At 41.3% G+C, this 25,178-nt stretch overlaps 2 protein-coding genes across 2 annotated transcripts in view; both read right to left on the reverse strand.

Moving 5' to 3' along the window:
- Positions 1–22,725, reverse strand: part of IQSEC1 (IQ motif and Sec7 domain ArfGEF 1) — a 190,552-nt gene extending 167,827 nt beyond the window's left edge. Inside the window, exon 1 of the mRNA XM_062008174.1 lies at positions 22,706–22,725. The gene's annotated coding sequence lies outside the window, so the exon portion shown is untranslated. The remainder of the gene's footprint in view (positions 1–22,705) is intronic.
- The window catches only part of LOC133626867 (IQ motif and SEC7 domain-containing protein 3-like), a 177,177-nt gene continuing 166,603 nt past the window's right edge, over positions 14,605–25,178 (reverse strand). Inside the window, exon 3 of the mRNA XM_062008655.1 lies at positions 14,605–14,716. Within this exon, the coding sequence (XP_061864639.1) occupies positions 14,605–14,716 (112 nt within the window). The remainder of the gene's footprint in view (positions 14,717–25,178) is intronic.

Below are 25,178 nucleotides of genomic sequence, written 5' to 3' on the forward strand. Positions count from 1 at the left end.
GATTACAGCTTCATTAAAAATATCTCACTTCTGTTTCTGAAGACAGGCGCCTAAGGTAGGCTCCCCAGCAACCAAAAGCTTCAGTCAGGAGATGCATGCTTTTTAAAACACAAAGGAAAAAGCACAGTTGTCACAAGAACCCCAAACCACCCATCTTGGGGCTGTCCTGAAACATGGCTGAAAGGCTCTGTCTTTACTGAAGGAGTCTTCTAGAAATCTCCCTTCTGCTGCTAATAGCATCTCTGTGTGCTGGTAATGACTGTTTGTGTGCTTAGTAACTGCAGTTAAGAAGCTCCAAACACAAAAAGCCACAGATCTAATCAATTTGGGAGCTGGCAACGCAGAGCTGTGGCAGCCCCCAACGTGCTGAGCAAGGCCCACGGGCACTGCGGAGGTGGGAGGGCTGAGAAAGTTCATCTGCTTTAAAGAACCCAGGGGCAGGCCAGGCCACGGAGAGACCCCTCTGTGCCATGTCACTGAGGTGCCCTTCTGTTGGGGCACAGATGACAGTCTCTTATGATAAAGGGTCTGTTAGAAACTCCCTGTCCTTGCACAATGAGGACAATAAGGTCGAGGGAGGTTCTGCTCCCCCTCTACTCTGCCCTGGTGAGGTCTCATTTGGAGTCTTGTGTCCAGTTCTGGATCCTCAACTCAAGACTGATATAGAACTTCTGGAGAGGGTCCAGAGAAGGGCTCCCAAGATGCTGAAAGGACTGGGAAATCTCTCAGAGAAGGAAAGGCTGTGGGACCTGAGGCTGTCTAGCCTGGAGAAGAGAAGGCTGAGAGGGGCCCTCAGCTCTGGAGGGCCCTTCCAACCCCACCATTGTGTTCATTAATTTCTGCAATCAAACAGAAAACCAGTCCTAGTGGTTCCCTTGTGTGAAGATCAGGTACAAAAGCAGTGTCAAATGCAGGAGAAGCTACATCAGCCAAACTGAAGAACTCTCCCTCAACAAAAAGCCACAAACAGATCCCTACTGGGGAACAAAACAGAAACCAAGACATACTAAGGAGAGTTCCATGCCCAGGAGAAGCTATGGCCCAGTCTTCTAACCTGATGATACCCACCCAAAGATTCAACTTGTCATTGTGGGAAACCTCAGTAGTAGACTGACAACATGTTCAGTGTCCAAGGGGAAAAAAAGCCAGCAGAGACAGGAGAAATCAAGTTTAAAACTTAATGAAAGATATGGATTTGGGGTACAGAAAATGAGTTAATTCTTATTGAATTTACAAGATAATTTTAGTATAATCACATAATCACTCCCCTTCCAAAATCCCATTTAAATCTTTTGGTTCCTTTCCAAACATTGCTCCAAGATGGAAAGTTAATTTCAAACATAAAAATAACCCAAATCCTGAACATTGTGTCATTAAGCTCCAGCAAACAAAATATCTCATTCCACACAAACTAATTTCAGGAATGTCTGTTTCAGGATAAACAGAAATATATTTACCTCCAGTTACTTCGAAACAAAGTTTGTTTGTTTGTTTGTTTTAACAAATTCATTGGATAGGAAGAAAAAGATTGCACTGCTCCAAAGAAAGCAAGAAGGAAGGTCTAACAATCCTGCTTGTTTACTCCTAATGGGCACTGACTCAGAACACTTGTAGTCCAGAAAGAAACCCATACACTATCTAATGATAGAGCTATTAAACATGTACTATTGAACATAATACATTTGTCTGTATATGTAGAGTTTCCACTTTGTGCATGCACAAGAAATAAAAACACCAAAACCCCAAACTACTCTTAACTGTAGAGCTATGCTTAAGTAATTGCCTGAAAATGGAGCTGAGACTTATACCATCACTACAGAAAAGAAAACAAATTGCAGAACCATCTTGCTCCAAACAACCCTGTGGCTGTTTCATATCCCCAGTTTGTTTCCATGGAGTTTGCACTGGAGGTCCTTCTAAGTAGGGAGCTGAGGAAATCTGTACCAATTTCACTGATGAGTCAGTTGAATGGCATCTCCTCGTCATGCAAATTCTTGACATTTTAGAGAAAAGGTAGAGGAATCATTGCATGAACTGTAACTAAACCTGGCACACAGGGCTATATCCAGTTGGATTATTTGGCACTGATGTGGTCAGCATGAAACTGGAAGAATGTGTGTAAACTGTTGGCAATAACAACCTCATTCAGGGCTAAAAGAATGATACAAAACACAGATACACACAACTCCTCAGTTACAAACTTGTCTACAGCTTGCATCTATTCCCATCAGCTAGCACAGATATAACCCACTTCTGCAGGGTATTATGCAGGCCAACATAAAAATATCACCAAGAAATCATTGGTCTACAATTCAGACATTTACTTTCTTATACAGTAGGTTTAGATATCCATAGAGCAAAAGAGTAAATGCATTTAGAGTCTTGAGTTCTGTCCTGGAGTGAAAAAAAACCCCATCATGGGCTATAATATCAGAGCAAATCCAAGGGTCCAGAATTCCTGGCAATTAGGTAGCTAAAAGATCCCATTCCAAAATGCTTTAGCAAATGTAAGTGAGAAACACAATTAGCTTCTTGGTACCTTGAGCGATGATACAAGTTCTGTTTTATTGCTGTTTGTCATAAATACAAAAATCAGTCTTACTGAAGATTGCTTCTGAAACTGTGGGAGATGGAGCTCCTGAGACCATATGGACAGAGAGAAGGTAGAGAACAAACACCGTGAAGAATCAGCAATCTCAAACCCTGCTTTCCTCAGCTGGGCTAATGTTATTGATCTGGGAGACAGCTTTACAAAGAGAGACCTTAATTTAAACCCCTCTGTCTCAGGATTGGAACAGTGTCAATGCAAATCATTAGGCTGTTTCTAAGAAAGATGTCAATGTGATTGCAGTAAGCACCGATGTCACAGAACCACATAGGAACCATGCTCTTGCTGAGACTGGACAAACAGAACACAGTAGTTCTGGTTAGTGCAGCACTGTAAAGTGCTATAAGCCTCTAACAGAGGATTTGTGAACTCTCCTGGCAGAATGCAAAGTCCTACAGAGGGTATTACTATGCTGAGAGGATAATCTTGTGAGAGTCCCTACACTGTGATAGCTCAGTGTGGCTGTCTCTCCTTCTCCGGGTCCCAGGGGCAACTTCCAGCCCTGCAGGCTCAAATCTACTGAATAATGCTAAGCTGGGATAGGAGCAGTCCATTTCCATCAGCACAGATGGCTGCAACTGCTTCATTATCTGTTAACCAGAGGATAAATGAGCCCACAGCACTACCTATCTCGTTGCTGACAGAGGCTACGGATCATACAGATCATGAGCAGACTTTGTGCAAGCAGCAAGAAAAACTTCCAATTTGAGAAAAGCCAAGTTATTCTTCTGGCATGAAAATGCACAATGGTGGCAGATTAAATAATTGTAGTTGAAGCAAACCCACAGCTTGATCCCAAACAGAGCTTGTTTAAATATATCATCTTTTGGCTAAGCAGTGAAATTCGCTTGGAGCATCCCAGTACAAAGACACACTGTCTGCAAATGACAACTGAGAGTATGTGTGAGTGAGGGGGAAAAGACAATTCTGAGCTCAGTCAAACCTTTGGGGCTAGAAGCAGCATCGTATTGCAGCTTTTTAAAGCTAAGGAAAGGAATGCTGAATAATATATTAAATATTTAAGACACTGCTCAGTGAATAATTGCTGCTTGTCACAGTTTCTTCGTACGAACTGGCAGCACACAGAAGAAAGAGAATGCTGTTCAGAGCAGGCTGATGCTGTGATACCCTACATGTTCAGTTACAAAGGAGGACCAAATTATTTCTTTATATTCCCAAAATGAAGCTTCATTAAATGGAAATATTTACCCTTGCTTGAGGATGGTCCGAAGGCTGCCACTGATGAACTCTTTGGATCTCAGTCTTAGTACTTCACTTGACAGGTAAGCCCAAAGCTGCTAACTATGATAGGCAAAAAGATGGTAAGAGAAGGGTCACACTAGTCAGGACTACACCTTCCCACAAAAGCAAAACTGGGAATGATATCCCAGCCATTACACCAAACAAAATCATCCCTTTATACTCCGTGTGAACTTGCTGTAAATGACTCCTATGAGCACTCACAGATTTCAGGATGTCTAGTTTGACACCCAACACGCTCTAGCTACCAGTGAAAGCCATCATCACCAAAGTATCAAGCACTGCAATGTGCCTCCTTCAAAATGCTGTGTCACCTCCAGACTGCTCCCCTTTAATTAGCTCCTTAGGGGCATTCACCCAGTGTCAATGCATCTCAGTGACCAAGCTCCCCAAAGCACCCACAACAGGGTGAAACTGCTTAACAGAGAAAGAAGGAAAAAGTTACACGGCAACATTTGTGTTCACTTCAGCCTCCCATGTCTAACTTCTGCTCAGCACATCATCTCAGCTTGAGTTTCCTCTTGTTAGTGTTGCCTGGCTTTGCTCAGATACCTGCCAAGACATCATGGAGAACACATTTCAGAAAAAACCTGTCCCATTAGTGCCCTGTGCTAAAGGGACACGGTGACTACCAGTTCAGCACTGGCTTTTGTTACATAGCCCTTTTGTCTGATGTCCCAAACAAATGGCCACGAGGAAACAAGCTGTGGCAAATTCTAATTTAAATGTCATGAACAAGAAACTAATGAAGAGATTGGGCTCTTCCCAGAAATTCAGAGGAATTTGATGGATATACAGCAAGAAGCTCTGATCTAACAGCTTTCGTGGCTGGAGCATCCATTTTCAGACATGCAATTGTGTCTTGCATTAATTAGGGCAATATGAGTGAATCAAGATACCTTCAAGAACCCAAGGCAGCCAGTAGAACAGAACACTTGTCTTACTCCTACACATCTGCCTGGGCACTGCTGTGGACCACTGTCAGAGACAAGTACTGGCCCGAGTGAGTGTTTGTGCTGATGTGACCCACTGTTTCCACCAACTCATTACTGTGGTGTTGGTCAGGTCTCTGGAGGATACACTGCAACCTTAAAACAGGTATATTGCAAAGGCAGAAGCCCTGAGAAAACGTGCAATGCTTCTGGCAGCTGCATTTACATGTGGACTCAATTCAGAAAGCCTGTCTCGCAGTCATCTGTCTGAAGCATGGAGCTAAAAGTAGAACAGCCCAACTCAGGAGGTTTCTGCAGAATTGCATGGGGAAGTAGGCCAGAACTAAACATCACTCAATTGATATTAGTCATTGGAACAAACCTGGAAATATAGTTCAAATTATTTTACTGTGAAGTGAGAGAGAGCCCTGGCACAGGCTGCCCAGGGAGGGTGTGGAGGCTCCTTCTCGGGAGGTCTTCAAACCCACCAGGACACATTCCTGTGTGACCTGATCTAGGTGGGACCTGCAGAGGGTTGGACTGGATGATCTCTAAAGGTCCCTTCCAACCCCACTATTCTAAGTTTTTCTTTTGAAAATACAGTTTACATCTTTACTGACACAACTGGCACTGTTCATCAATGACAAGGAAGCATTCAGGAGGAAGGACTCAAGGCTTTAAAGAATACCATCAAAATTCTTGCTTCTAATTTTCTCTTCTGATATGTCGCACTCTAAATATTTTAATGAACTATTTAAACAGTCAAGAAAGTAATGAAATACACATTTAATGCTGCTCTTAGCAATAAAAAAAATCTTTCCTTGTGTGAGGCTTGGATGACTTATATTTGCAAGGAGAGTTCTGCTGGATCTAAAGGTTTTGCACAGCTCTGAGTTGGCAAGTCTGTATCACCTATCCTCAGAGCAAAGCTCATTTTCCCAGGCTGCTAACAGTTAAAGCTGGATTACAAATGGCTAACTGACCGAAAAGTTTTCTTCAAAGACAGAGCCAGATCAGAAAAATCCCAAGAACTTTGGGAAAGCTCTGAACCCACTTTTCCACATGGTCTTCTAGGGACGTAACTGAATTTGATGTGGGCTGTGTGCAAAGTGTGTACACAAGTGTTCTTGCATTCTCCCTCCTTCAGGAGGCTTCCCATTGCATCACAGTGTTCTGTCATTATTTTGGCAGTGTCCAGCCCAGAAGCATGGCAATTATACCTTCCAAACCAGAATGTAATCACAGTACCTCAAAGAGATTTTCAATCTATAAGTAAAGCAGTACCTAGGAAACAAAGCCACCCCGACATGAACCTAAAAGCCACGAGGAAACAGCCAGACTAGTAAACTCAGTTGGCTTTTCTTGAGGAGACTGGGTGAAACTGAATTTCTGTACAGAGAAGACAGAAGTGGATTAAGTGAAACTCAGTTTGTGCTTACAAATTTGTAGTAACACATTGTACAGTGAAAAAAAACCTTCCACCAGCTAGATGAACTCCAGCAATAACATCTAAATGTTAACGGCACTGCCATTTAAGATTCTTCACCCCTGTGTCATGGGGCACACCCATCATGTATGCCTTGCACTGAGGCATCCCAGCCTCCTACCAGGTTTCCAAAGGAGATGCAAGTTCCTAACTCTGCAGAAAAAAAACCCCTTTATCAAGGAAGCACCTCCATGACAACAAAGGAGTAGAATATATCATCCACTGAACATCTACTCAGCATTGTTTTTCAAGGAGATATCTTGCCAGAGGAACTGATTTCATATTGAAATGTTGCAGTGATGTGGTTTTGGGTTTGTTAGAAGCAAAGCCCATCATTTAAATTACACTTATTCCCAGAGTTACATGAAGATCAGATGTTTATTAAAAAGCTTCACTACTATTTGCAGCTCAAATTTAGAGCCACGAAATCAAAACCAACCCATACATGCAACATGGGAATTGAGGTTTTTCCAAAGAAGGAAGAGAAAGCACATTACTGATAGCAGCAGCCAATTGTATATAATTCAATTTGAAGACATTAAACCTTCCAGATCTATGTTTAATCCTCTGCAAGGCAAAGGTCCAGCGTACTAATGTAATCTGAGAACTGAAGTGTTTGAAAATATCCTGATCAACAACATGGCTGGACAAACCTACTCTCCATTAAAAGTTCTCATTTGTGTCTACTGGGTAAAAGCAATGCTGTTTCCCTTTGTTTGCCTATCATCTGCAAAGAAACTGATGTTTATCAGAGTCATAAATCTGAAAACACTTTAACATTATGTGTAAGGCTCCTTGATTGCTGTGAATTAAGTGCTTAGTAACCAAGTTGGGCTAACTGCTATCTTTTGTGTGTCTGTTTACTCATAGCATAAGCAAAATCATATCAGTTACAGGGAAAAAGCACAGAAGCTTTGGTATAGACAGAAGGGCATTGTCTGTGCAAGTGCCACTACCAGTATCCGCCCAGGTACCACACATCTAAATTCTCCAAGTGTCCTTGCATAGCACTTGAGATCCTTTGAATGAAAAAAGCAGCATAAAACTAAGGCTGTTGTGAGTAAACCTAAAATGGATGTGTCCTTTAAAACATGTTTGGATCTCATGAGGCCTTTTGCAAGTGTTACTACTGTCCTCCTGAAAGAACTCACAGCAGCCGTGTGCAAGAGCGATGCAGCAAAGTTAAACCACATCGAGTTGAACATGAAAACGAACACAAGAAATCAGCCCCATTACTTTACATCTTAAGTGCAAAGACTTACATCTTGTAAAATGGAGACTCTTTCTGTTGGCCATACCTCCTTCTCATGTACTTAAGAACATTGTGACTGCAGACAGCTCAAAGCCCAAAAGATCTGCTGGCATGGAGGAGTACATGACTGCATCGCAGGAGTGGTCAGAGGTTCAGGTCACCTCACTTTTTATCGTGGCTTACAGACTAAGAGTTTGTTTCTCTTGTTCACATTAGCAGATTTTAAATCCATGGTTCAGAATGAGTGCTCTGAGAGAAGTTTTCAGCCTAAGTATTTCCCACATAGTACCATATGCTGCAGGTACCTCCCTAGAGTTTGCAACCTGCAAATGCTTATGCACGGATGGAAAAACAAAAGGCTTACGGAGGAGCTGTGCTACCCAGATCTGTAGGCAGCATGAGCCACACTCCATGTTGCCAGAGGCTCATTTATCATGTACCATGACAAAGCTGCTCATTCTAGTAGCTGGTCAGAAACATCAGTATTGAGATTTTGAGAATTTGTGTGACTCTCAGCCCATTTCAATATGCTCACTTGCAATCAATGACTGTTTCTCTGCATGGCAGTGATATTTTTCTTTGATTACCTAGGATTTAACAAGCAGCAGTAGATTACAAGACGCTATAGATCAATGTGCACAACCCTTTTTTTTCCCCAGGAAATGTAACAGAATTACACAAGCCTTTCAGTGGATTCAAAGACCTGCAATCAATGTGCTGTTTCACTGTTCCTCAGTAAAGCTGCATCTATTGTATTAATTTCATCATTGCTGAAAAAGAAAACTGACAGATATTCACATAAGCAGATTCAGCTGTATTGTTGGACTACAGTGGTCTGTCAGAGATTACAATATTTCTCTTAAATAGAGAAAATCACCTCTTTGTCACTGCACATGCACAGCAAAGGCGTTACTAATTCTACTCATTCTGCAGGCTACAAACCTACTGAGTTAGATTTGGTTAAAAGCATCATTGTTTTCTGGAAGAGCAGGCTTACAAATCTAAGTTAAATAACACAAATAAAACTACCACAGAACCTGAAAACAACCAGAACTGGAGCTGTGTCAGCAGGTCTGTGGCAGAACAGCAGAAAGTGGGGGTTAGCAGTGTGGGGTTAGCGTGCATGGAAGCAGGATGGGGAAGCTACAGAGGAACCAACTCAGCTGAAAAATCATCTCTCCTTTCTATGATCTGACAGTTTACATTTATCAAGTGTGCCAAGCAAATGTACAGAGGCACATTGACTTTCAGTCCTGCCTGAAGCTGAGACAAGTGCTTCCCTGACAGTACCAAATGGATCCTGAAGGTTACAGACTCTTCTTCGCTTCCCAGCTCTGGCCACGCTCCATCCCCCTCAGTGTCCCTCTGGCAGTGAGTGAGGGGCCCAATGCTGAACACAGCCCTCTGTGTGACACAATCACTGTCCTGGTCCTGCTGGTCACACCAGTGCTGATACAAGCTGCAATATATATAAAGACTACATGCTTTACACAAGTTTAGAGTTCACAAGTGATTGCTATATTCACTCAAACTTCCAAACAGTCTTTACAGCAGAAGAGTTCAGGGTGTCTTTGTCTTGATAGCAACGAGTACAGCTTCAATGTAAACCTAGAAACCAGACTATGCAATCCCAGAGGCATCTGAGGGCCAAAGGTTCTGACTGCCACCTGGATGCAGCTGTATGTGTTTGGAGAACCACCAAATTTGTGAAACTGCTATACATGTTGTCTATATACACATACAATACTGTGACATTGCTTTGAAAAATGGCACAAAACACAAAGAATACAGAAGGAAAGGATCAAAGTACCTCAAAACATCAAGCTTTAAATGCTTGAATCATCCCCATTTTTCAATTTCATACTTACAACCCAAACACCATGATTTGATTGAACCTTTCAGGGAATTAAATGAATTAAACAACTGGCAGAAACTTGCACATCTGGCTAGCACAGGCACCACTTCTTCAGTTCTGTCCTCCACAGCTATATGTTTTATCACTCCAAGTTGTGACAGATGAAGCATTTATATGGAGGTGATGAAAACTGTATCCCAAATTTTCCTATTCATGGCTAAGCTGAGGACTTTCTCAAGCTGGACTAAGTTTTGTGGCTGAGACAAATGCCTAATGAAACATGAAAGCAAAGCTCAGGATTCATTTAGCCTCATCTGTAATCCAGTGACAGGCTTCCTGCTGCTCCACTTGCACACCTTCACCTCCCTTGTTGGCTCTTTGATCATCCCTTAAGTCTCTGATGAAAAATGTTAAATGAGTTGACAATGCCTATTACTCAGTTGTTTTCAGTTTTATTTTAAGAAACACTGGCTATTCTTCTTGCCTTGAAGCACTGAAGTAATCTAACCAAGCAATTTGTGAGAAGGGCTACCACTGCCTTACTTGGAACCCTGAATGTATTGGCAGCACTAAATGAAATACATTTCCATTGAGCTCACCAAAAGAAAAGAGAAAATAAATTAAAAAGCACCTTCAATAATAAAGACTGATTATAGAGAAGAAGATGTGTCTGTATGGGTTTCTGAAGAGGAAAACACATGTGGAGAGAGCACCTCAATTTCACGCTGAATCCTCAAGGCACCGCCAGCAATCTCGTGGCTTCCACGGCCAGCTGATAGCAGCGGGCACAGCTGAGAGCTCACCCACTAACAAAGAACAAAGCCCAGCAAAATTGCTTTAATCAGACACCTCGTGACCAATGAGCAAACAAACTTGTTTGTCAGAAACATCTGCTACATCTAAGAGACTGAGCAGTGGGCTAGCTGCCCATTCTTTCCAGTGTCAGAGTACATGGCACCTGATTAATAATACTGCTTGTAGGATTACAAAATCAAATCATTTCAGGAACATTTCTTGATTGAGATTAATTACTGGGACTATACCAGCTTCTGGCAAAAACTTGTCATAAAATATCAATTACAACTAACTGAATTCTCCATGAAGATGAATTTAAGTGAGGAAGAGAGCAAAAGAGATTTCAATACCATCTCATTTTCAGGTGTGCAACGCTCCAGTGACTGGATAGGAAAAAAAATTAAGAGGTGAATGAAATGTGACATAATCCCTTCAGGGAAAAAATGCTTACATTAATGGGTTATAAATTGGGTTGATTTTATGCATTTGTTCTATGAATGCACCAGCAAAAAATTACTAAAGGCCATAGAGCAGCAAAACAACAACAACAACAAAAAGAAAATCAAATAACTCTACTGAATATGGAAACAAAAGCCCTTGTTTGAACCACTAAGAAATTAGAAAGGGATGTATTTTTCATGAAAAATCAAATTTCCCCTTGAATATGGAAAGCAAACATAACTGTAGAAAGAAATGGTCTCTAGTTATTGGAAATTTCAGCTTCCCAGCTTGCTCAGTAAATACAGATAATTAATTTTTCTCAAATGTCATCCCCAGCTCTAAAGGGAAAACATCAGCATCTGTAGCTCACACAAATGACCAATGTAAAACATTAGTTGCTGAGCATGGAAGAAGGAAGCCACACTAACCAAAATCCCACCCTTACTAGCACCTTTATTTAACAGAAGCTGTCCTTTATGAGTACACAAATGCTTGCTGTATGCTCACTATGCAAGACAAAATACTTTAGCTGGATACCTAATTTCTTTCTGACCCTGTAGCATTCTGTTGTGAAAAACAAAAATCACTCACTCTGAGCCCCTCCCATCCCCTAGAAGGTCTCCAAAGTCTTTCTTAAGAGTCAGTAAAGGAACATCTCCATGGTACAGGGTGGGAACTGAATGACAGAAGGGCTGAGTCATAGAAGGTCAGATAGTAGCAGAGAGGGAGGCTGAATTTGATCCAGGCATAGCCACAGAAAACTCTCCCTGAATGCATTAGATGTTGCTTCTCCTCCTGAATTGACTCAGTCCAGTTCTGACTCCTCTTTCTCTACCCATTTTTGTCAGCTCATCAGAAGTAGTGATCCCCTGGTCACAGCCTGGAGCTAGCCCCTACAAGCCCGAGTTCACTACCTGCACACTCATCCTGGCTGGTACCAGGGCCTCCCATCAGGAAGGGAAGCAAAATGCAGTAGAGAAGGGGGGAATAAAAATCCAGCTTCTGTTGAGCTGAGTCACATTGAGCCCTTGCTGTGGCAGATGACTCAAACTTTCTGCCCAGCTGTGCTTGCTCACAAATTCCCCACCCAGCACCAACTGCACACATTTGGTGAAGTTAAAAGGACATATGAAACGTACCTGCATGTGAGAGAAAGGGCTGATAAAGCCAAATGCCCTGTAAAACCAGGTGTGGGACCCTTAACTGGATTGCTGTAATTAATTCAGTAGAGGAAGAATGGTAAACCAAGAACCTCTGCTGCTTTCACAGCAGAAACAACTATCCAGAAGCTTCAAAGCGGTTTTATGTTGGATTAAATAGTAATTATCAATTTCTTTACTTGAAAACCTACCAGACATCACCTGTGGATTGATTTCTTATCCAAACCTACTGGAGGCCAGGAGAAGTAGCACTGTGTATTTGTCTTGTTCTTATACTCCCCTCTACATAACCATCAGACATCTGATGTATAATGCCCTATATGGCTGACCAGACATTGTTAAACACAATATATGTTCCTTCCCTGGAACATATTCTGCATTATAATTTGAGAAAGGCAGAGGTGGGCCAAACTGCACAAGGAAATAAGGTATTTATCCTCATAATTATAAAATACATGACCAGTATGTCATTTGGCATGATCAAATACTTCTCCATCTCCACGTTAATAGCACACAGAAGTAAACAGAGATGGCTTCCTCCTTTGTTTGCATCCCCAGGTTTGTGTAATAAAGTAGGACACATCTGTGGTGATGGACTTGCTGAGAAAGCTCTGAAACAGGCAGCATGGGAGCTCCCTCTGGCCATCATTTCAGGAATTGCTCAATTACTGTAATAAACTCGAAAAATTCTAACCCTGCACACAATCCTGGCAAGGATGGAAAGATTACAGGCACTGTCTCAGATACCTGTGGAGGTGTTTTTTGGTTAACCCTGAGAACATCCTGCTGTGTTTCAGTATTTGAGGTGAACAAGAACCCAGTGCTGCACTTCAAAAAGGTCAGCTTGGCATGTCAGTCTTATGGAGCATGCACATCACCCTTTCCAAACTCAGAGTCAGGCAGTTTCAGAAGGCACTCAGCCTTTCCAGTCTCTTCTGAATGTGTGCACTGAGCAGCCAAGTCTCTGCCTCTGGGCAGCAACCTCCATCAGTTGCCATAAAGGTTACTTAAGTGCTGCTGCATTCTGAGCAGATGACATTCTGCCATCCCCAGGCACCTGCTCAAGTGAGTAGCTTCCTTGGCCACCAGCTATATATATAATTCAAATTCATGATGAATCCAGAGTTGCCTGAAATTGTGGCAACTCATATTGAATTACACAGCTGGTAGAATGGCTAAGGGAAAACTTTAAAAGCTTCATTTCAGTCATGCTTAGAGATCTACATCCCACTACATTTTCCAAGGGCTTATTTCTTCTCCTCATGTTATGCAATATTTTGCCTCAGCTAGTCAGAGTTATTTTAAAGTCTGCCTTTGGGAGATGGCTCTTCATTTCTCACAGTTGAACTGGTTTTTTGCTCCATCTAGTGGTGCTCAAAAATCCAAACCAAATGGCCACACGCTGCTCTGAGCCCTTTTAATGACTTTCCCCAATCATTTAGAGACAAAATGATACATGTGCAGAAAATAACTGCAAAATAACTCTTCAAAACTGAAGTTTCACCCTACTATTTTAGGCAAAACCACCGAAAAGACTGTAAAAGCTGAATGTGTTTGCAAAGGAGAACACATTGCAGAAAGACAACAAAATAGCCTGCTCCTAATAAATGCAAGTGTCAAACGATGCCAAAGGAGAAATTCCCTAACTGAATTCTCCCAAAGCAGCAGCGTTTTTTCCCCAATCCTTTGAGCTACTGAATGAAGAACTTTGGTCTATAAAAATAAGAAACATTCTACTTCTACTCCACCTTCCATGCTAGAATGCATGATAAGACACTTCTCACTTCACAGAAACAGTGCAAATTCATCTAGGAATCAATTCAAAGAGGACATTTCCCCACTGGTACCTTTCTCTGTTTTATAATAAAGTGCAGCATTTAGGTCATCTGCTTTTAAACTCTGGTTAACTAAAAGAGAACTTCTCCCTATTAGGCTCTACTGCCAAACCCCAAGATTCACAGCATGTTTTATTTAGTCAGCCATGATTTATTTAAATGGGAAAACGTTTGCTTCTGCATTTTTGACTTCCACTGCATCAGAGAAGGTCAGCTTCTCTCTCCTTGCTCCATGAAGAGTAAATGTCATGATTTGATGGTACTATGGATACCAAATCAAGCTGTTTCAAATGCCAGCAACTTATAATGGCACTATTTTCCCTTGATTGGAAAACTACCAGCTAGGAAACAGCCAATGATAGCATCCTGTTACAGCTAATAGCACTGATCAGTCTTTGACTTCATTTTCTCCTGAGACACATCATTAACTACAACCACGTCAGGGTAATCAACTGCTGTCTCTTCAAGGCAAAAGGGCTGGCACCTAGAGGTGGTGGGTTTAATTTTCACAGTTAAATAGTAGTCTTCTTTGTTTTCCTTTGGACAAATGCATAAAAGATGCTCATTGAAAGATTGGACAAATCCTACCCTATGGAAGAGAATAATTACAGGGCTTCAGTTCAGTACACTGAGTAGACAGAGTTAATTACTGTTTTCATTTGGGAGGGAGATAACCAAGTCAAAATATCAGAAATTCCTACTGTTTCTATCTTTGAGATGCAGCACCAAGAAACTCTTAATTATAGGAGTAAAAGACCAAAATTAGGAGCAACATTCAACGTTTCAATGCTTTGCCCTGCCCAGTAAACATCGTCTCACTTCCAGGGACACAATAAACTGCAGTCATCTACCACACAATTATTGCATAAATCATTTGCAAATTTGAAAGTACTTGGTATCTATTGTAATGCCAAGTGACTGAAAAACACAGTAAGCTAAGCAACACTCAACAGCAATGAACAGAAGCAGCCACATATTGTTTACAGTCTGCAGTCAGAATAAAAGATGTAGGCAAACTTGCACAATCGTCGAAGGCAGACTAGCCTTCTGTAAGCAAATTCTTCCTTAGCCTTGGACACTTCATCATCATACCTAAGGCAAGCACAAGAAAACATTTAACAGGGAAAATAGAAACAGTAGATCAAATTTAACTGAAGAGAAAAAAATCTGAATTCTATTTTTATAAGGACATTTTCAGGGTCACAAAAAGCACACTATACAGGGCGAGAATGAGCCTCATGCTACCTTCACAGTTCTTCCCTTCTTGATCCTGATGGTTCTCCTTTTATTCCATCCTCAAAGTCACATATAACTACAAGCAAATACCAGCTTTTCATCATCTACTCAACCACCATTGCCTTCACATGAGGTCCAGACAGTCTGGAGTAATATTTTAACACATGATAGCAACAATAGACTCAAGAGGCTACTTTTTTCTCCCCAGATAGCTTTTTTTTTCTTGCTAGCTTTGGGCTAGTAAATGCCACTTCAGAGACATTCTGGTTCCTGGTATATCTGCTTGGGCTAAGTTTGGAAGATCCAACCAGGGGAAATAACCCAGTTCTTTTAGAGCTACAAGATGTGTCTGGAAAGATGTAATCAACAACGTGCCTTTTGGGCAATAGTAGCTTGAACTCTATTCTTAGGCATCAGTGGACATGTTCACATTTATCTGACTGCAGGTACAGGGCCATTTAAGTACAAGTTTATTCCTCTTATGACCATCTCATGCACAGCTTAGAGAAAAACATTTTCATCAGTTAGTCAGCTGAAGTACATGAGCAGTGATCTTGTACTTTTGCTGATGCTTTATGCAAGACTTTCACAAACATAGGCAAACAAAATTAGAAGACAGACTTCAGAGGAGCTTAGAAATGGGATCACTAATAGCTAGAGTGTCTGCAGTAACAACAGAACTGTGCTGGTTCCTCAGAAGAATCAAAAACCAAACACAAAATGGTTAATCTCTATATAGGAACTTTCATAAAACACCATATGGTGTTTGCTCAACCTTGAAACAAACTTCTAGGACTGTTAGCAGGAAAAACAACCTAATACAGGTTCTGCAAAACAGCTCCCCTCACATCCCATAGCCACAACACTTTGGAGAGAAGAAATCACTCTAGTTCGTACCTTCACATCACATGACCATGTACATACAGTAACAAACTCACAGTACACTTAAAGACTTATGGTATTGTTTATTTTAGTTCAAAATAAACTATGCATTTTACGTCTTTGTTTACAACTTGTGTGTGTTTTAAATACCAGGCATAAGGAAGAGAGCTGTAGAAAAGCATGGAGAGGTGATTACCAGGCATCGATGGCAAGAGTTTACGGCTGCGCCATTCTGAACAACTCAAACTTGGCATGAATCAGAATCCTATGGCATCCATGCAAGGGTGAGTCCCATACACACCAGTAAGAGAGAGGAGGAGAGATGGACTATACAGGTGTAGCACTGACTGCACACTTAGCGACCCCGAGCTTCGCTGTTATCTTGAAGATGGACTACTAGACCCCGAAGGTGGACAGCAGAACTGGTGCAGAACATTATCTTCCCTGCCAAGGAAGAGGGGGGCAAGAAAGGAGAAAAAAAATAAAAGACAGAGGAACAGAATCATAGGGAACAGCATTAGGAAAATTCAGCTTGAGAGATTCTTGGTATTGTTTTTAAATCCACAAATAGTGTAAGTTGTTGGTAAGCACCACCCGATTAGCCCACTCCAATCTCAGAGACAGGACTTGAAACACAATGAAGGACAACCAAATGAGCCTTGGCCAGCACTTAAACTCTGAGGCAAAAGCTGTTTTGAAAGGGCAATGTCTGATTTTCCCATAAGAATAATTACAGTAAGTAGCCACATACCTACCCCAGTGCATTGTGGCCATGGCTCCTTTACTTTTAACATGTTTAAAAGAAACTTTTCACAGGTATTTTCACTGCCCATGTTCCACTGCAAAGGCAGAACAGATGCATTCTGCTTCTGCTGGTGATTTACGTGCAGAGACATCAAGGATTAACAGATCTGCACTTTACTCCTCCCCTCCCCTTTTAAAGGGGAAGGAAGAACTCCATTCAGAGTTGCCAGCATCATGAATGGTGCTACAAACCAGAAGGCACAAAGGCTATTATTCGAGCAGCAGTTTGGAATACCTACATCTGTAATGCTATAATGTGCTTTATGGCAGGTGGAGGAAGGGATGCCAGCCTGGCAGGAAGCTTGTACGAGGTCACTTCTTTAGCAGTAGCACAACCACGAGTGGTCATTTCCTTTAAACGAAATAACAAGCTAAAGGAGGAGGATGGAAAGGAACACAATGAAGGAAGAAAAGCAAGAAAATCCCAAAACAAATAGTAAATTTCATGTTATTCTGCCAGCTCCTGGTGTTTTCCAACAGCTTGCTGCATACAAACACAATTCACCATTTTCCCATCGCTACGTTATGTAGGCATCAAGCAAAAATGACAGGGTTTCCTATAATTACCCCAGCTTTCCTTTGCCACAGGCTTTGAACACAGATGCCTTATGTAATCATCTGAACCTCTGACTGCCTTAGCACAGAGTCTATGATTCGGTCAGAGTTTGGATCTATTTGGCTTTGTCCATCTGCATATTGCATGGCTGTTGCAATATGCCAGCTGCTCTGAGCTATGTTGCTTTTAAATCTCTACCTATTGTCAAGAGAGGCTACAGTGCTCAAATCTGCTAAGTTATATAGCTGAGCAAGTGCTGTTCAGTTGGAAATAAGATTCCTATTCAATGTCTGGGGGATTTTTGTGGTAGGAAACTTCAATAAATAGTTGTATCAATAGTACAAAAGGTTCTGAAATCTAGCTTCACCTGTAACTAATCATTGGCTGGGAAACTCCTCCAGGAGTCTGCTGTGTAGTGTGAAATATCTATACAGATGCCTGTATGAAGGCCATGTGGAATGCTTGCTATGTGTCTAAGCCTGCAAAACAGTTCATTGCTCATCAATGGAAAAAGTAAAGCGAGAGTTGCAAAGAACCAAATTTCTCTGTAAATAGATATCTTTCACTTTCAAGAACTAAGTAAAAAGTTCCCAGTTTTGCCTGACTGCACCTGGTGTGCAAGAATTCCCTCCGTGCTCTTGAAAGAAACAAACCACTCAGCACAGCACAGAAGCATCTGTCAGCTCGACATCACTGTCTGTAACGCTTCTGTGTTCACCAGTTTGGTAATGAAACAGCTACAATGCCTACCAGTGGCTCAGACAAAAGGAAACAGCACAACCAATCCTCCTCTCATCTTCCATACAGTGGTTTGTTGCATGTAAGCCAACATTACCTGATGAAACAAAGATTCCACAGTAAAATTTCACATCGGTACAGTCTTTTCACAATAATGCTTTTACCTCCCAGAGGTGCTGATTAAACATTAAGCAGGTAGAGACTGCAAGAAAATGATGGGATTTCTTTGGTACTATAACATCCTTTGCATTATCTTTTTGTTTTCACAGGGATCACTGGGGGAAAAAAAGAAAAGAAAAGAAAAATCTCTAGCTTCACGATTTTGGAAAATGGTCTTTGGACACAATAAGGGCATCTGATATTAGAAGGATGGAAGGTAAAGTGTGGGTGGACAAAGGAATGAGTGACAGGCAACATTTCATGCAAATCAGAACACAGGAATTGTAGTTATGGATAAACACATCAGATGAAAAAGGTGCTTAGAAATTAGTGGTAAGCAAATCTTTCCACAGTTGTAGTTGCAGATATCAGCCTATTATATATCCATACAAAGAAGGTAGATATGAGTAAGATATCATATTTGCAAGCATGGGCATTCTTTAATATTATATCTTGCTGTGTGAAGCCATTCCTACAGCTCTTTCTGCTCTAACACTTGTCAGACAAAGGCCTCAATAGCTTGCAGCTACAGCAGCATTAGGGCTACAGGGCATTAAAACTAAAATCAACAAAAAACCCCTAACCCTAGTTTCAGCAGAGTAGAAAGCCTTCTCCAACAGTGAGCTGGTGAACTATCCTCAGAGTGTAAATGAACCCTGCATGTCCAGGAGATGCATAAACAGCTGAGTAGCTCCAAGGTTCAAGTGACACACTGCAAGTCAGCAACGATCAGGTGCACAAAAGCATGTGTGTGATACTAGTGTAGGATATCCAGCACCTCCCCAGACAGGCTGAAGGACTAACTGAAGTTTAGTTACAAGGACACGATTAGAAGATGCTGGGAACAGACTGTTCTTCAAACAAGAAACATGATTAAATTTACTCTTTCTGAGTGCCGTTGTATCTCTGGGCTTGCTTTGCACATACTCTAGCTGCAAGGCCACTGAGTCAATGCAGGCTACATCAAGTGAGAGGCTCAGTTGCTCAAGTACAAGGACACATGGAGCCAGGTCCTTCTGGAAGCCTCTCCAGGGTGTACACCATCACGTCCTTGGCTTTGCCCTTCATGTCAGATGTAAAACCTGTATTCAGATGATCACTCAATACAGAGCACCTCATGCCATTTGCAGCTTTCAGCTGGAGTATGATGTTTTTACAGCTCTGCTTTGGGAGGCAGGCTAGGGAAGGGAGTCAGAGAAGCCAATTTACAGACATCACAGCTATCTTTTTCTTCTTTTAATTTCCAAATAAAAATAGACCAGAAAGAGCAAACACAGGAGGCATATGCACGAACTGGAACACACAGAGACAAATAACTAGCTGCAAGTACACTATATGCTTTGGCTTCCTAAGACTCTTATAATAGAATGCAAGATAACTTGTATTATGTCTATTTTCAACACTCTAAAATGAGCAAGCAGGGGATTACTGCAATAGCTGCAGTTATTAAAAATGCATTATTTCCCTATTAACAATTCAAAACAGTTGCCAAAGATCGTCTTGATTCGAAATAAAACTGCTGGAGTGAATAAAACATCTAGCAATTAGCTCACAGCAAATCAGGGATGCTCCAGATTTCACTGTAGTGAATTCATTAATTGCTTCTTTCAGACCAAATTTAATTTTTAATTCTGGGCTGCAAAATTAATCCCTCTGTGTATTTGCTAAATGAAGCCTCAAACCTGAAGTTAGACCGAAGCATCTATTTCTGTTAGTTTTGTTTCTAATGATTTCTATTTATAAACTGATAAATGGGAAGAGTGAAAGCTAAATTTAATGCTATTAGTTGTATGTGGAAATTCAAAGCCCAGTCTTGTAGGTGTTCTGGTAGATGATTTTAACTCACAGCAATATATATTCCCACATATAGGTCATTTACAAAAGCAGGTGCATAATTTGTACTTGACTTTATAGATGTAGTGATGTCAACTTCCAGCAATCAGTTTGGATATAAAAGCTTCAGAAAATTAACTCATGGGTCAACCAAACTAATTCCTGATGTGAGGAAGATTATAAACAGGCTGGCCCTACCACACCACCACATGTGTGTGTTGGATACTACCTGGGATGGCATTAACATTTACTGTATAATTTTAATCAGTTCTACAGGACAAACTTGAATCTCTTTTTTCCTTCCCAAGAATGGAAAGCTTCAGGAACACAGGATAATTTGTGCTCAAAGGGACTTCAGAGGGTATCTGTAGTCCACTCTAACTACAGGGGTCTCCTCCAAGCTCAAGAGTCCCAGCTCCCTCAGCCTTTCATCACAAGGGAGATGCTCCACTCCATCATCTTGATGGCCCTGTGCTGAACTCTCTCCAGCAGCTCCCTGTCCTTCTGGTACTGAGGGTCCCAGAACTGGACACGATATTCCAGATGCAGTCTCATGAAGGCAGAGGAGAAGGGGACGAGAATCTCTCATGATCTACTAACCACAGCCCTTCTAATCCATCCCAGGATACTATTTGCCTTCTTGGCCATGAGGTTGCTGGCTCACGCTCATCCTGCTGCCCACCAGGACTCCCAGGTCCCTTTCCCCTACACTACTCTCAAAGGGTTCATTCCCTAAGACTCTACACTTGCCCTTGTTGAATTCCCTCAGCCTCTCATAACTTGTCATGTGCTCCAGCCCCAAGACATTTTGGTTACCCTTTGCTGGTCCTGCCCCAATATTCTGACACTCCAGAGGAGATTCCAGGAGTGATGACAGAAAGAATGCCTCCCTTGGCCCCTCCTGCCCATGCAGCCCTCTACATGCCTGGCTGCCTTTACCACAGGCACACTCTGCTGACTCTTGCAAAAACACACCTTACACCCAGGTAATTTGTGTGTTAGGTGGGGGGAAAGAGGTTAAGAGGAGAACAAGTCCATATCTAATCCCTGATCTCCCTTATCTAATCATGCATAATGAAAAAGGAGGTTAGCAGAGATCACGTGCTGCTGGTAGACACAGGCTGTTAGCCAGGAAAGGGGATGAGCAAGATACAGAGCACATGAAGTTTCCTGGCAGCCAGTGACTGACCCATCGATTGCTCCATTACCACTGCTGGGAGTTCCAACATCTCTATGGATTCCAGCTGAGTTATGACTGTACATGTATGCACAGTTGGAGAGCTGGAGACCTAAACTTCCCCAGGAGCAAATGAGGTCAATGATGAATTCCTTTGCATACCCCAATCCTTCAACAAAAGCTGAAGGCCTTAGGTCACACGTTTGAACGTTACCCAAATCTATATGTTGTTTTACACATCAGCACTCTCAAAATCGCACATGCTTCACAGATCCAGCCACACTCAGGGCATTTAATTTTTCTACTGCACAGAGACAGAAAGATTACATAAGCTAGAAAAGTTTAGGAGTTTCTTAAGCACAAAGTTATGCTGTTCTAGTTTTGATTACAGAATAAATGCTACTGATAAAATAATAACCTATGTGGAGCAAGTTATTAAAATAAGAAGCCACTGTTTTTCCCATCAAATCCTTTTCCTTATAGGAAGATCTTCAACAAGTCCTTAATATTAAAGCATTAAAAACTAAGGACAAAGGCCAAAGAAAAGTCTCATTGAAAAGCAAGTTGGGAATCTAGTAGTGGTCAGGCCTTGCTCCTTACTAAGGGAATACTAAGTTGTCTTACAACTCCACTATGGATTTGCTACCACCAAATAAAACTAAGCTTTCACAGGACAAAAAAACACCCAAACAAAACAGATGCTGCAATGTAAAACGACAGGATGAATCCAAGCATGCATGGTTAGAGATAACTAACAGATGAAAGACTAAAACAAGAAACATGTTTATGCATTTACAGATTTAGGATTCATTGTTTGCTTTTGTCTTTCCTTATTACCAGTGCAAAGTGATTTGATTTTTTAGCACCAGACTTCCAATATTTTGATATTAAGATTATTCATGAGCTGGCAATTATCACTAAATTCCTCACTAATAGTCCAAGTAATGGTTAAAGAGAATTTTTACGTGCCATGCACAATTTCTTAACAGCTTTCACATTTCTGATTACTCTGATTACCTGTCCTTTGATGCTTCTATAGGATGGCTGTTAAACACAGGCACTGACAATGAACTGCCCTACAAGGTGCAGAGCCTCTGATCAAAAAGAGCTTGTAAAACACATACTGAAGACACCTATGTTAAATGAAATATTATCAGCTGGAAAGCACCTATGTTTGATATACTCAGGGCAGATTCTGCTTGGCATCAAGGGTCTGCCTCTGTTTAATAACTCTTTACTTGCATTCCAATCAAAGGGCAGTGCTGAGCCTTTTGCAGGTCCAGGCCTTTAACCTTCAGAGTGCCACTATATGTGGCTGACCTCACCTACTCTTATGAAATATTCAGAGTTAAAAAAAGTGTTGCTCAGAACACCACCAATATCCTACATAACATCTACAAACATTCCAATATCTTTGTTACGTGAGAATTAAACTTAGAATCGACTGCCTCCTACCTTTCAGAGAGTGTAAAGGGACGTGCCTCTTAAAGCACATGAAACTCATTTAAGGGCTGCCTGATATTAGGGACTAGAACTATCCTGTGAGATGTTAAAAATGCTTGAGATGTTTTTCTAACACACTTTTGGGTTTTTTTTTCCTTTGAAAACTTAAACTCCTACCACTTATCTTCTGTCAAATTGTAACATTAGATCTCTCTTCCAAAAGAAAAAGTGGGTGGACCATATCTACTCTTACCTGTACTCTGAATGTGTGGCAGGGACAGCTAGCTGGGTATGGTACAATGGAGCTGGACAGCAAAACTGGTGCAGAGTATTTAAAGACCTACGACACAAGGAAAAACACAAAGTCAAAACACCAAGTGTGTAGAAAGGGGCTTTTAAGGGAAAAGCGAGTGCTAATGGGTATATTTGAAACTCAGGATAACTTTGAATGAAATTTGATGTACAGCTGTTGGTTCTGAATCCCAGGAAGTAGAGGGAAACAGTCCCATGGTTTAAATCTAAACATCAAGAATGACTGTGATGAACTGTTGCAATGAAGCATCAAAGTTTTGTTGCAAGATTAAGATGTGCCAATTTAAGACTTTTGTATTGCCTTGCCATGTGGAACAGAGGCAAAAGCTAGACACTGAGGGTTAAAACTCCAATGGAAATGAAGCTTCTGACTTGCATGTTACTCTGCACCAGTCAAGCTGTTTCATTGTTAATGGAATTACAAACACAGTGCTTTAAACATGAGGAGGGATAATGAGATGAATATGGACATAAGCTTTCTTCAAGCCCAGCTATTACAAAGATATTGCAATATGCCACTTATGAATTGGAAAGAATCTTAGTTTTAAACAGTATTCTGAAATATGCAACACTAATTCAGTTGTTGTCATTTATTCAAAGCATGGGGGGGAAAAAATCAAACAAGCTTTACAACACAAAGATATCCTGCACCCAGGATCACTATGTCTGTACTGTTGCATTAAAAACAAACATGACTTGCAAAACAGGACAAGGTATTGCATCCGAAGTAGAGCTTAGAAAATCTTTAAGCACCACAGAGTACACTTCTCAGCAGTTTTGATGTTTGTGCCAGGAAACATTAGGCAAGGTCTAGGACAGTAAGTCCTCTGTGCTAAAACCACCTAATCAAATTTCTTCAGACACAATGTTCTTCTAGGAAATCATAAAACAAGGAATCAATATTTCCTAGGTCTCAGAGTGTGTGCCCATGGAAGAAGAAGTCATGAAAATGAAAATCCTCATTGAACTTGTCAGTATCCAAACTGTCTTTATAGAGAAATGTGTGAAACCAAACATATATGCACCTTTCCCCCCCCCGCCCTCATCTTTTGCTTGGTATCTTGACAGATGTTTAAAAAGATAGATTTTGATTCTTCCGCATCCCTGCAGCTTAAAGTGAATCCTGAGGTCACTTTCTTGTAAGATCAGAGTGGTTAAGCAAAAAAAAAGTCAGGCTTTGTCCACAAAAGAGTCAGTTACTAATCCTTTTTAAATAAAACAAGGTCAGCTTGTTCTCATTTCTCTTGCTAACAGTGGGTCAGCAGCTATATAGCCAAGATGAGTCGAATTTTCTGTTACAAGATAGCAACTGATGGTAACTCTTTAAAACTACTGAGCTTTTGGAAGCCAAAGTGCAACACAATGCAGTCATGAGGCAGATTGCCATGGTGGGATTACACCCTTCTAACACCTCCTAGTGCCCAATTACTAATTGGTGGCAACTTCAAACCACTTGGAAAGATGACCAGTTCTAAACACAGATGGACAATGTTACTGAAAACAGTGATGGACCACCATAAATGCAGTTAGAACACTCAGAAGCTGTATTTTCTGACAAGACAGACACACAATGTGTGGGGCAACAAGTGGGGCAACACAAGTTGCCCCACACAATTCCCAGGACCAGGGTAGTGTGTTGTTGGTGTGCACTGCACCACAGCCTCACACTGGCTGGGGAAACTGCTCACACTGATGAAATTGTTGCTTCTTGCTTTGTGAAAGCCTTTTTTTTTTTCAGTAGAAGCAAAAGGAGGAAATTAGTATGAGTGTGCCCCAGATTCCTTTTTCCCCACACCAATCCCTCTGTTCTCAACAGTACCTCCTTCTTCAGAGAACAAACCAAATAACATATGAAAGAATCTGTCTGCATTGAGTTCCGCTCAACAAAGTGTTCTGAACACAGCTTGCTCCTGGCTATTCCCAAAGAATCTGCCCACAAGGCTCCATAGTTCTGTCCTCTCTGACTTTCTTAAGTTCCAAAAACCCCTAAATACTAAAGAAGAAAGTTCTCCCTATAATCTCAGCTTGCACATCTGCAGCTCAGGTTAGTACTCACCTATTGCACAAGACTGGTTAGGAGCTCAACTGCTTTGAGTTTCTTTTTGAAGGTGCAGTAGAAATGCACAAGTCCAGTCACCTTGATAGCAAATGAGAAGTGCCAAAAGTTTGACAAGCAGTAAGTACACTGGCACTCTGCTTGTCATTAGGGTGTGTATGGAGTAGATAAAGCAGATTATCACGTTCAAAGGCTTGCAATGAAGTTACCACGTACCAATGCCGTGTTCCAACAAGAACGTTTTGGATATCAAAGACACATGTTCTAACACATAAGGTTAGATTTCAGCCACTTCTTAGGATGTTCAAAGATAGGCTAGTCCAACTACTTACAGAAGCAAATATGAGAACTGGACTTT

This window comes from Colius striatus, chromosome 15, assembly GCF_028858725.1.
Source record: "Colius striatus isolate bColStr4 chromosome 15, bColStr4.1.hap1, whole genome shotgun sequence".
In the NCBI taxonomy this organism is placed as follows: Eukaryota; Metazoa; Chordata; class Aves; order Coliiformes; family Coliidae; genus Colius; species Colius striatus.